The sequence below is a fragment of the Triplophysa dalaica genome, chromosome 20 (assembly GCF_015846415.1).
Source record: "Triplophysa dalaica isolate WHDGS20190420 chromosome 20, ASM1584641v1, whole genome shotgun sequence".
NCBI classification, from domain to species: Eukaryota; Metazoa; Chordata; class Actinopteri; order Cypriniformes; family Nemacheilidae; genus Triplophysa; species Triplophysa dalaica.
In genome coordinates this window covers 5,255,372-5,268,964 of record NC_079561.1, presented here as the reverse complement: position 1 = coordinate 5,268,964, position 13,593 = coordinate 5,255,372, and the positions used below count along the sequence as shown (strand labels likewise).

The 13,593-nt window shown below is 36.6% G+C and overlaps 1 protein-coding gene across 1 annotated transcript; it reads right to left on the bottom strand.

The window, feature by feature from the left end:
- Positions 1 to 5,929: 5,929 nt before the first annotated feature.
- avpr2aa (arginine vasopressin receptor 2a, duplicate a) lies at positions 5,930 to 13,593 on the bottom strand. Its single transcript, XM_056733835.1, has 7 exons — positions 13,268 to 13,593; positions 12,791 to 12,844; positions 10,421 to 10,791; positions 10,096 to 10,341; positions 9,752 to 9,898; positions 8,659 to 9,259; positions 5,930 to 7,721 (listed from the first exon to the last, which is right to left on the bottom strand). The coding sequence occupies exons 3-7, from the start codon at positions 10,787 to 10,789 to the stop codon at positions 7,531 to 7,533; spliced, it is 1,554 nt and encodes a 517-aa protein (XP_056589813.1). The 5' UTR covers positions 10,790 to 10,791; positions 12,791 to 12,844; positions 13,268 to 13,593; the 3' UTR covers positions 5,930 to 7,530.

Sequence of the window (13,593 nt, the reverse complement as noted above, 5' to 3'; positions counted from 1 at the left end):
CTCCTTGAACTTTTTTTTAACAACTGCCTAGTGTCAAAGTAACAGTTATTGGTCATCTATACCATAAAATTCCATGGCAGCCAATCATGATCATTTTCCATATTTCGATTAATAAGACACTTGCAGCTTACACACACTATCTCTGAAATAGCAATTTAAGTGATGAAAATACTGGTGTATCCTCAACATGGCATTGATTGTAAAAATCATTACAATGAAAGAACAAGAAATTCCACTTATACAAGTAACATTACTTGTACTTGTTAAATGACTAAGTACAGAATACTTTGTTATAGGATAGTTATAAATCGTTATAAAAATTTGAGCAGTTTGCAGTACTTCTTCAGTAGTTTGCTTGAACTGACAGCTTTTCAATATTGTAAAACTTTTGGAAACACAGGCAAATAATACTAAAACAATTTCCAATTTGCTATTAGAACTACCAGAGCGCCTGATTTTTTAAATGATCAGTATAACCGGTAACATGACCAGGGTGCCCTAAATTAAACTGAAACTTAATGTGCAAATAATTTCATCTGTTTTAGAGTAATGCTCAAAGCTTGTGTAATACTTAAACACAAACAAACAGATTATTCTTGCAAATGAATCTTATATAAATATTGGGGTTACAAGTGTGTGGTACAAACTGAACATATTTAGAACCAGACTGCTCAAATTGCGCTCAAATGTTTTTTTCTGGGAAACCGTTGGTTGAAAACTACTATTGCTGCAGCTTTCTGTAAATATCATTGTGTATTATTCTCTCAGCCCTCTCACTCTCAGTATTTATATAACAATCCTAATGTAAACCAGCTTTTTGTACAATACCTGTCTTAGAGGAACTCAATGCCTTTAACTTCTTCATTCAGGTTTCCAGCCTCTAAAATGTACAGTTATTTCCTGTTAAACATTTCCTGCTGTTTCATCTTCTGTTTTTGATAAACTCTGTTATGAGACTATGCTGGAATGCTAATGAAATTTCATAAAGTCTTTCTTCCCAAACATATTTTTGACCTGAATGTCCAAAAATTATTGACACAGCATTTGGGGAAAGCACAAATCATACATTCAAAGCATCCATTCCAAGTCTATGATGTCACTTTATACTATCATCTGATTTTATTTGTGAACTCCGTTAACTTAGTTAAGTTCAAAGTTATATCTGATCCTACTTCTTCGTGAACAGGTTTACTCATTCCATGTCCATTTCTATACAGAAAAACCCTTGATTCAATAAAAGCGATGGAAATGAATTAGTGAATGGCCTTGGGCACGATAGCATCAAATTCCATTGGCAGAAACCTTCTGTTTTCTTCCTAAATCACAACTATTAACAACTATAAACCGCTGTGCCCAACAAATCCAAATTGAGAAGATTTTCTTTATTTGGAGAATAAAGATTCTGTTTCAGAGAACAAATAGAACAAAATCTGTATCTCACAAAGCCCTGGCCTTTAGGTTTTTACTACAGACAAGTGAATGTATATTTTGCCATCTTAACTGTGAATAAGTTCACTGCCTGATCACTTGCCTAGCAGTTCACACAAGTTTAACAGAGGTCTTCATTCCTTTCCTGTTCTAAGAGGAAACCGTTTTAACAGGATTCAAGGGATAATCCAGGTTTCAGAGAAAAATAAGGATACCACGTGCAGCCTGTATGAGCCTGTATTTACTGCACCTTCTGTATAATGCACGGGACGGACCATTACATCCATTTGAATCTAAGAATATTTTCATTTATTCAAGTGAGAACATAAAGTTCTCTCCCTTTATCCTGCAAGTATTTTGTTTGCTTACTTGTTTGTTTTTGTATCTTTTCCGTTTTCATGTCAAATTTGAATGTCATGTAACAACAGGAAATACATGGCAGAGGGGAAATAAATCAGTTTAAAAATACTTCCTAGAATATATCATTAAAACTACATTTATAATTATATCTCTAGAAAAATATATACTGTATATCTCAGGTGACCAGATCATCAAAAGCTACACAATAATAAATGTATAGCTATGTGCTTTATCTTTCTGGTTGGAAATTACTAAATTGATTTGTTTTTCATCAAACTTTAAATACTTATTTAAAATGGTTTCATTTGGGTCAGTGGTAAGAGCATGGCGCTAGCAACCCCAAGTTCATGAGATCAATCCCAGTAAGAAACAAATGAGAACGGTGCAATATAAATCGCTTTGGACAAAAGCTTCTAACAAATTCGTAAATGTAAATGTAAAATCTTCTTGGTAACTCTGATTTGTGTCCTCTGCATTCATTTGCTCATAGACTCTTATTTCATATTTAACCACTTTTGGGAAGAATAACAATACAGCTCAACTTCTTTCGTTTGCTCACCATTCGCCTAGACAAGGATTCACAACTGTCAAATGTTTTGTAACCATTTTCCAATTTCTTTCTTACAAACTATGGTGGCACTACCTTTTAATTGGACTGAATTTAATCACAGATTGTAGGAACAGTTCACCCAAAAACGAAAATTTGTATACTCGCAGTATTTTAGACCTTTATGAATTTCTTTCTTCTGAAAACCCGGCACCTATTCATCTCTGTTGTATGGACACAAAACCAATTCAAGTGAATGGGTGCCAGTTACCAACATTCTTCAAAATATCTTATTTTTCCTGCTAAATATGCACATTGAACAGCTGAACCAAAAATATTACGAAAGTTGAATTAAAGCTACACATACTGAAATACATTACATGTAAAATATTTTTTTAAATGCATAACATTGCACTTTGTAAAATGTCTTGGAATGCTCTTGCCTATATCGAACTGCAGTACAGAAACACCTTTACCTAACATTAAACTTTTTTAAAGTCGTTTGAAGTTCAATTAAACTTTCAAAATTACCTCAAGTTGCAGACTTATTTATCCTTTTGACATATCTTTATACTTAGCTTTTTCAAGAAACTTGTTTTTGATGTTCGAGAACAACAAATTGTGAACCATTAACATGAACGTGCACATTTTTTTAATTTACTCATCCGTTATGCTATTCAGTTAAATAATTTCTCACTTTGTCAGTAGCTCATTGGTTCTTGTGTGTCTTGAAATGTGCATATGACAAACAGTCACAAGACTGTACAATAACATGTGAAGTTCTCTGTGTGCCTATTTGAATTCAAAGCACTGATCTGCATGGATACAACGTATCGACTGCTAAACAAGCTAAACTTTTTCTTACAAACCCATTGAAATTCTTTAATGATGGGTAGGATATGTGCTTTCAACATTTTAGTGCCCCAAACAGAAGATAACACGACAGCATTTTAATATATAGTTTATTTGCATCAGTTTAACTGAAGAAAGGAGGTCATATATATGGTATGGCATGAGGGTGAGTACATCTGGGACTGATCCTGTAGGTTGTTCACATGGGCAGCAATCACATCCTTAAAATGCAAAACATACAGGATAGGGAAAATAACGTCATATATCATTTTAGATTACTTTATTCTTTGGTGAAAATTTACAGTTTAAAGCTTCAGAACAGTATGTTTTTAAAAACACATAGTTTATCACTGCTTGACAGTTCTTACTAAGAATCTGCTGGTTCTCTGACAATGGCCTCTACGGTTATATTGTAACCATATTTCCCTCACAATCTTTTGTTACTTTTATAAATGGGAACTATTTTAATACCGCTGTGGGTACAGGCATTCTTTTTTCTCTGTGATAAAGGCGATTGGTTTGATGAATTTAACTTCCTTTTTAAGAGACTGCTGTCATCCAAGTTAAAGACACTATTGCAATTGTGTGAAATAAAAATCACACGTAAAGTTTAGAGTATGACTGAAAAAACACTAGGTGTCATGATCCTGTTCTTCCTGTCAGTAGTTTTCTAGTTCTGTGGACAGGGTCCTAACAGTGCCAGTTCTTTTGTGCTTGCTGTGTTATTTCCGGAGACTTTTGGATTGTTTAGACTGCACCATGATCCCTCCTGTGAGTGCCTTGGCCCCGCCCCCTTGTTGCCGTTGTCCCATTAGTTTTGATTCCCCTCACCTGCACATTGTTAACTTCCCTCGTTAGTGTTCCCTACTTAAAGCCCTTGTGCTCTCTTTTCTGTAGTGGTCCGTATTACCATGTTCGTGTTAGTTCCCGTCTTGCTAGTTGTCTTGTTTCCGTCTTGCTAGTTGTCTTGTTTCCGTCTTGCTAGTTGTCTTGTTCCCGTCTTGCTAGTTGTCTTGCTAGTTGTCTTGTTCCCGTATTGCTAGTTGTCTTGTTCCCGTCTTGCTAGTTGTCTTGTTCCCGTCTTGCTAGTTGTCTTGTTCCCGTCTTGCTAGTTGTCTTGTTCCCGTCTTGCTAGTTGTCTTGTTCCCGTCTTGCTAGTTGTCTTGTTCCCGTCTTGCTAGTTGTCTTGTTCCCGTCTTCCTAGTTGTCTTGTTTCCGTCTTGCTAGTTGTCTTGTTTCCGTCTTGCTAGTTGTCTTGTTTCCGTCTTACTAGTTGTCTTGTTCTAGTTGTCTTGTCTCCGTCTTGCTAGTTGTCTTGTTTCCGTCTTGCTAGTTGTCTTGTTCTAGTTGTCTTGTCTCCGTCTTGCTAGTTGTCTTGTTCCCGTCTTGCTAGTTGTCTTGTTCCCGTCGTGCTAGTTGTCTTGTTCTAGTTGTCTTGTCTCCGTCTTGCTAGTTGTCTTGTTCCCGTCTTGCTAGTTGTCTTGTTCCCGTCGTGCTAGTTGTCTTGTTTCCGTCTTGCTAGTTGTCTTGTTTCCGTCTTACTAGTTGTCTTGTTCTAGTTGTCTTGTCTCCGTCTTGCTAGTTGTCTTGTTTCCGTCTTGCTAGTTGTCTTGTTCTAGTTGTCTTGTCTCCGTCTTGCTAGTTGTCTTGTTCCCGTCTTGCTAGTTGTCTTGTTCCCGTCGTGCTAGTTGTCTTGTTCTAGTTGTCTTGTCTCCGTCTTGCTAGTTGTCTTGTTCCCGTCTTGCTAGTTGTCTTGTTCCCGTCTTGCTAGTTGTCTTGTTCCCGTCTTGCTAGTTGTCTTGTTCCCGTCTTGCTAGTTGTCTTGTTCCCGTCTTGCTAGTTGTCTTGTTCCCGTCTTGCTAGTTGTCTTGTTCCCGTCTTCCTAGTTGTCTTGTTTCCGTCTTGCTAGTTGTCTTGTTTCCGTCTTGCTAGTTGTCTTGTTTCCGTCTTACTAGTTGTCTTGTTCTAGTTGTCTTGTCTCCGTCTTGCTAGTTGTCTTGTTTCCGTCTTGCTAGTTGTCTTGTTCTAGTTGTCTTGTCTCCGTCTTGCTAGTTGTCTTGTTCCCGTCTTGCTAGTTGTCTTGTTCCCGTCGTGCTAGTTGTCTTGTTTCCGTCTTGCTAGTTGTCTTGTTTCCGTCTTGCTAGTTGTCTTGTTTCCGTCTTGCTAGTTGTCTTGTTCTAGTTATCTTGTCTCCGTCTTGCTAGTTGTCTTGTTCCCATCTTGCTAGTTGTTTTTTTTCTTTCTTGCTAGTTGTCTTGTTCCCGTCTTGCTAGTTATCTTGTTTCCGTCTTGCTAGTTATCTTGTTTCCGTCTTGCTAGTTGTCTTGTTCCTGTCTTGCTAGTCGTCTTGTTTCCGTCTTGCTAGTTGTCTTGTTCCTGTCTTGCCTTATACCCGGCGTACTTACCATTTGTGTTATTTTTAGCCTTTGTTTATGTTTGCCCCTCATGGGAATTCACTTCATGTTAAGTGTTCTTTTTGACGTCCTGTTTTAAGTTTTGCCCCATTGTTGGTTTTTAGTTTAATAAAGTTTTTCACCTTCACTGTCTGCATGTGGGTTCTTCTGCCTTTACAATGACACTACAGCCTTGAGATGCTAATATGTATGATGCTAAAAAAGCTACAAGGTGTTAAAGTAATTAGGCCCATAAAATAATACAGCAGAGTCAATGCCTATAGTTCTCTGTGGTGTGAAAGGAAGCAGGTCAACAAGGAAATCCCTTTATTGCGAAACATGTACATGAGGTGATTGCTGTACAAAAATAATAATTCACAACAATACAATACTATTATACTGTGACATGCATGTTACCATGATAAATATATAATATAAAGTATATAGTATGATTCTGATAATTAAAACTATTTGCAATAAATTTGAACGTGTAGCCTACTTTCTAATTCACCCTCATGTTCTTCAAATATGAAGAGATTTTGCAAGATATTTTAGTAGTTTTGTATCCGTATACTAAGGAAGTCAATGGTGGCCAAAGTTTTTTGATTAATGTTCTTCAACATAATCTTTTGTGTTCTTCAGAAGAAAGTCAAGTAGGTTTGAATTGACATAAGTGTAGATACATTAGAAAAGATTTAATTTTTGGGCTAACTATCCCTTTAATATGGATTTAGTGTTTTCATAACATACTATTTTGTATCGTTTCCTATTGTGAATCTTTTGCTAAATGTAACAACTGTACCTTTGATGTGATAACAATTATGTACCTTCATTTCAATTTAACCTTAAAAGGTAAAAAAATTCACAAGAACTGTTTACAAAGAAAACAAAATCTCTACATCAATATCCATATATATATATTACATAGTCTGGTCTTTTAAAGTGACCATTCTACATACTATTATAAGAGAAGAGCTGTTTACTTACTGTATCACTGGCATTCAGGGAACTCTACATAACATGATATTATTGTATTTCATTTCCTCTATTTTTATGACTTCCCATGATGCTGTCTTTATAGCATCTATGAATGTGATTTGTAAGTGCTCTATAAATAACACTTAATTATTAAGATAATTAAGATAATTATTTTCCCACAGTTTCCTTATTATTCAATAACTGTCATATTAAAATACAAATCAGTCACTGTATAACAACTTGTGATGGGTTTGTGGACATGTGCTGTGTTTAGTCCAATATGGAAACTATCACATTGACTTTTAAGTCTTGGATTTTCGTAATAAGCGTCTTTATATTCTCTTGTGCTCATCTGATTTTTAACATTTCCATTTTACGATGCTTCTTATTTTGATTGTTCATTTATTTTGGCCTGCGTTCATAACTGTCCCCAGGATACAGTTTCAACGCATACATCACATAACTCTTCCACAGTCCTTGCCATGAAAGCGCTGAATCCAAAGAAGACTTATGACAGAAGAACTGAATGAATCAACCAGCTCTGGGGTTAAAGCCTTGATCCGTCCCTCCTCCAGAGTTAAGACTCCTGTTTTCATCTCCCATCCACAATAATGGAGAATTGATAAAACGCATTGTAAATAAATCATATCATTTGTCTTCTAAAGCTCTTCTTTTTCCTGGTCATTGAAACAAGGAACGGTCATGTATTCAATGGTCCAGCTAGTCGTATATTGTATAAAATTCTCATGAATTCTTGTAATGTGATACGTAGGTCCTGTCTTGTCATTATTCTCACATGCATATACTGTATGTTTCTTATGCAGCTCTGAATGGATCATGTGAATCCTCCACGTCTAGCAGATGTCATTAAATATTTATATCTCACAGCGTTGGGCAGATTCACCTGCAGCTATAAATCTCCAATTGAGTTTCAGGAGGCGCAAGGCTTGGTTATTTGTGTAGGGGTTAGAACTAGTTGTCCTTGGTTGTGGAAGTATGGATGTCACTGGAGTGGTCGTGGAGGGAGCTCCTGCGGGGCTTTGGCCGACAGCGCAGCAATGCTAAAAGTTCACGAGACACGCTGCTGGAGAAGGCTGTGTAGATCCACGGGTTAGTGCAGGAGTTCAGACTAGCAAGTAACATGAGGATTGTGAATGCCACACCTGAGAATGAGGGAGAGAGAAAGTTATTTAAATTATGAACAAAAATCAATGTTTGGTCAGCCATAAAAAATCACACATTCCTTAAAGCTGTTCCATTGTTATAAATGCAAATATGTTCAAAATTATATGTATTGTAAATTATTTGTATATATATTGCATGTAAAAAAATCATCATATTTTTTATTTCATAGATGACACATTTTATCTTGTTATTATTTAATTTTTGATAAAATTATATATATTATTTTAATAAAAAATTTGATTAAATAATAAAATACGGTAAAAAGTATAATCTCTAAAATGTTAAATACAGTATAATAAAAAAATCATATAATAAAACATACCAAAATAATTTTGTATGATAAATAAATAATTACAAATAGGCCTGCTTGAATATGAAATCCTTAAATTGATTACAAATAAAACAATTACTATTTTAGAGCCTTCGTTTGAGGTTAAACATTTTTTGAAGGATAAGCATTGATTCATTTGTTGAAAAATACAAGTTTCAGGCCCTGAATTTATCTATTCAAGCAAAGAAGACGTTTAACTGCTGTGTTTCTCATTTTCATGCAAGTAAACAGCTGGAACTAATGAGAAGGATCTGGAATAGCACGCATATGGCACTCTACGTGTGTACATTAGCAGCTGTGAGGAGCCTGTGGTGGTGAGATTCAAACATCTGGATAGTGATGGAAGAGCAGCATGGGAACTGGGTTATTTATTGGGGTTAGGACATGGGCTTTAATATACATGATGTAGAGGAGACAGAGGGAGAGCTGGAAGGTATTTGCAAGACCTTTACTGCAGTAGGAAATACCTACCTGACCTCACATTGATAGACTCAACATTTTCTGGATCATCATTATTGACGAGATAGGTGACATTATTGTATTTTATATACATATATGTGTGTGAAGAACTGCTAATTTCTCACCTTGGGAGGGTGGGTTGGGGTCCCAGGCTGCCCAGAGCTGTACAATAAAGAAGGGGGACCAGCACATGGTATAGACCAGCACAATGACCAGAGTCATCCTCACTGTTTTTGACATGGCTTTAGACACGCCTGTAGGAGGTGGAGGGAGGCGGAAAGGTGGTAAAGAGGACTTGGAGGAATTGTTCAAATCCTCTGTGGTGTTGTTGTAAGAGTTCTTCTCGAGAACAGAGTGATCATGTGAGGTCTGACAGCAATCACAGTGTTCAGATGATGGAACCCTGCTGTGATTGGGACTATAACTGTGAGCCTGTGAAGTCACATCACTGGACCTGTAGCTGTCCTTGCAAGATGTTTCACGGCAGTGTGAATCTGGTGAATCCTTAGAGTTGTATGCGTTAGAACGAGAGGAGCCCTTGTTGTTGTTCGCTTTATTTGGGTCATCTCTCGTTTCTCCACCATTGCTGACATTCGTTCTGACCGTGCTGGCCTGCTTCTTGAGGATGGGAAGGTGAAAGAGAACCATGTTCTTCTTCATATCAGCAGAAACCACACGCTCTGATTTCAGGTAGATGTTGTCATGGATTTCTTTGAAAATCCGTACCTATCACACAAATCATTAGAATATGTTTATTGATTCATGGTAGCGGTATATAATTACCAAAAACATTGATTAGATTTGGTTTATGTCCAGTCAGTGGCCTCTGGCTGACTTCCTGGGAACCACATTAGCTGCTGGAAAGAAACATCTGCACATTAGAGAATTTTGCTCTTAAAATAGAAGTATCCTGACCGAAACGCTTCAGTAAGGTCAGAGGTCATAATCTTAACAATGCTCAATATTAGCAGTACGATGCATGATAGAGGATCTTCAAAATAATGTTAGAAATACTGCTACCCACCAGTGCATTTCTCAGCCTGGTCTGCACACATTCAATTTCTCACATTGACGGTGTGCAGATCTCAAAAGAGGACAGACATTAACTGCTTTTTTTGCAGTGTGGAACTTATCAAGATGGGTCTTGATAGAAAGACAAAGAGGAATTCATATAGGGAGTATTAGAGTTAAGAAATGACCAAAAAATACTAGCAGTACCTGGCAGATGGTGATAATGACGGTAGGAAGCACAAACACAGCTACAGTCATCCAGGTGACATAAGCCTTCAGACCCCAGGACTCAGCAAAATGCCCCCAGCATTCAAACACACCTGGAGCGACCTCTGACCTTGAGAAAATAAATAGCTGACAGGCAAAACAGGGTCGATTAAAGAAGACAAAGTACCTCTAGGTCGTTGCATTTTGTACTGTACATGCGAGATGTTGATACGATTTACAGTCAACATCTTAGTTTTATTATTTAAGAACAAAGTGGAAAAGAAGATCATATAACCTGTGCACTATATTTAGTAGAATTTAGATGGTATAAACAACCACAATACCTGTGGCACACTGAGAACAAAGGCCATCCCCCAAGCCACCAGGATAGGTGTGTTCCAACACGAAACAGCCCCTCCTCTGTAAGCCTGCAGGGGGCAGCAGATGGCATTATGGCGGTCCACTGTCATCGCAACAATCATAAAAGACGATGCAAACATTCCCACAATCTGCAGATATTTCACTGAGCGACACAGCACATCAGGACCCTGAAATCTCTCTGTGATATCCCATAAAAGCTGAGGGAGCACCTGCAGAACATCACAGTATACATTCGTTGATAAAGATTACATTTAGCATGTATGGTTAAACAGCGAACTTTAAGCTTACCTGAAAAAATGCCACCACGAGGTCTGCCAGACACAGATTGACCATAAAAAGGTGCATGGGTGCATTGTATTTACGTCTCCTCAGCAGAACCCACAGTACAATGCTGTTTCCTAGTGTTGTGAGAGCGAAAACGAAACCCAGAACTGCAATCTCTGCTCGAGCTAGAGAAACGTCCCGACCTCTGTGGAGAGCAGGGGCATGAGTTGGGTTGATGGAGCTGATTTGAGATGGCAACCAGAAGTACTGTCCACCTCTGAAAGTGCTGTTGAGTCCAGGATGCTCTGACAGTGAATAGAAGGTGAAGTTGGTCCATCCAGCAGTTGCATGGACTGATCCATCCCAACCTGCCTCTCCTGAACTGGTCTCCATACCTGCACAGAGAATAAAATGGGTGAGCACGAGTAGCACAGTTTGTAATTCGTTGGTTCTCAATTGGATCTGTCTATTACCTGAAGAAAATACTAAAAGTGTTTAGTGTAGGAAAAACATCTTGAAAATCACACACTGAAATCTTTCCTTTTTTGTTTTCTTTTCCATATTTCCCCAACTAGGTTGGACTCCCACAATCCCACAATTTGGTTATGTCCACTCCCCATTCCTCTCAATAGTCTTCATGTTCTCTCTCTGTTTTTCTTTGATCATTCCATCATCCCGTTTCTATTGCTTCTATCCTCTCTTATTAACTGCTCTTTGATCTCAATATAATGTGGTTTATTTTCTTGACCCTGCTAATACATAATACAAACAAAAATATCAGTTGCACAAATGAGACTGGCAGTGTGAGAAAGGGAGGTACAGCCTGAGACTTTGACTTAGTCAAATAAACAGAGGAGAGGAGGACGTGCGGTACAGGACATGAAGTATGTACAGTACAGTCAATTATGATGTGCTGCCCTTCAGTAACTAAATAAAAGATTTTGACATATTTCCAGAGGGGAAAATAAAACAATGAACACATCATTATGTTCAAAAGTTTACATCAGTTTGATACAGTCTAGTGCCTTCTTGAACATCTTTTGTAATAGTTGCGTAAGAGTCTCTTAATTGTCCTAAAGTGTGAAAAGTTGGATCCCAAAATCAAATACAGCCACTGCTGAGAGTTACACAAATGATTAGTGCCATAGATGCAAGGAAACTAAATAGTGAAGTAAAATGGACAAGCTATTGTTTACTAGTCAATTGTGTTAAGTTAGTTATTATTTTGTCATGTGGATAATTCTTATGTAAATGTTTTACATAAACAGCTTAGCACACAGTACTACATAAAAAGCGGTACTACACTCAATGTTTTTTAAATATGTTTAAACATTGAGCTGTGGAATAAATTAAGAGATCTCTTCAGTTTTGCCTTTGCATTTCTGCATGTTTTGTGAGGATTTAAATTCAAAAAGTCACCAAATGACTGAAGTTTAAGACACTGCATAGATAAATGAAGGTTTCGCATGAATCATGCTTATTTCATAATATATTCATATTTGAACTGAAACCTAAAATACAATAAAATTAATATTTTAATGTTTGAAAATGTAAATTAACTTTTATTTCTTTGCAGAAACAGCAAACATTTGTTATTTTGACCAGTTTGTCCTGGTTGTGTCAGTTTTCGGCGAATAAAAAACAATATTTTCTTTTTTAATTAGGAAAATGCTGTCACTAGTTCACAGAATGAAACAAAAAATATCATTTTAGTCAAACTCGTACCTACAATATCAATATTATTTGATTACTTATTTATGAAAATAAATTTGGAGTGATCTCTGCATGAGTGCATGAGTAACTATTCTTACACGCTAAAAATTTGTGACATGGACAACCCAAAAATATTACCTGAAATAATATGGATTATCTTCAATTTACATTCTCATTCAGCAAATTCTGTGATTGTGAAACTCCTTAGCTGCTGATGATGTTTTTTTAATGTCATTTGCTGCACGGGTTTCAGGTCTGGTCATAAATAACACTTTTGTCCCTGTCACATGGGTCTTTAAGGTCATCCCCTGAAGCATCTGATGCATGAGCTGTTCAGTTTACCCTTGCTTTGTCATTTTCTCCCTTCTTTGAAGCCGTCCCATTGTGGACGATCCACTAATATGGTGGTGCACAAATCTTGACCTGAGCTAAATATAACTGATGATACAGAGAACTCTGCTTTGTAAACTGCTTGTATACAGTATAGAATACAGAATACAAACATGTTTCAAAGATTGAATACAGTCCATCTCTAAACACCAAACATTTTAGCAGTGCTTTGTTTTGAAAGCTGAGCATTGTATATTACTGTTTTTGTTAGGTGCGGGTAATGATTTAATCAGGTTTAATTGCACATATTCATTCACGTGAGTAGTATTGATCAATATTTATTCTTCTCACCTCTGTCAGTGCATGACTCTCACTGTTAAAGCAATTCCCCTTTATTGTGTTTGCCTAAAATAAATCAAATATAAATATTAGTAGAATTATTTTTACAAAAGTTCTGACAGTGTAACACAATCATTTATACAATATTCTTACACGCTCTTTTCAAAAATTGTTTACTAATACACTTATTATTTTAGCACATTAGAAATTACACTTATAAGCATTTGATACAGAACTGTATTATTAAATATTTTTTTGCCACTTTTTAAACATTTGAGTTGCTTACTAAAACTATCTCACCTTACAATGCATAAAAGAAGACAAAATACAACTTTCTGCCAAAAACATTATACTGTATTCTCTGGAAACCAGTTATATCTAATACATTTATTTTTAATCTTTACTAGAAAACAATCCAAAAATATTGACTAAACCCTTTTTTGTTGCTGTGTAGATTAGTCAAAAAGTATATAGAATAAAAAAACTTACTTTAATGTTTTTTGTAAATCAGGCGCAATAGTCCAAACGTATTCTGAGCACCTTCGTTCAGTTCTCCACAACTGCAACTCTGCTTTGTTGATCAGTTGACACCCTACAGTATGCGAGTGCGTGAAGCTGAAGTTTTCATCCAAGAGCTTTACTTCTTGCAGAAATGGACCAGCAAAAGCATGCCATTTATTTCAAGAAATGTCCAATCATTCCTGAGAGTCTGTGTGTCTGACCATTAATTTCCCATATTACAGAAGAATCACGCTAATAGAGCTCAATTTGAGCCTTGCTTAAACATATTCCTTACACTTACTAACCCTCTCTCT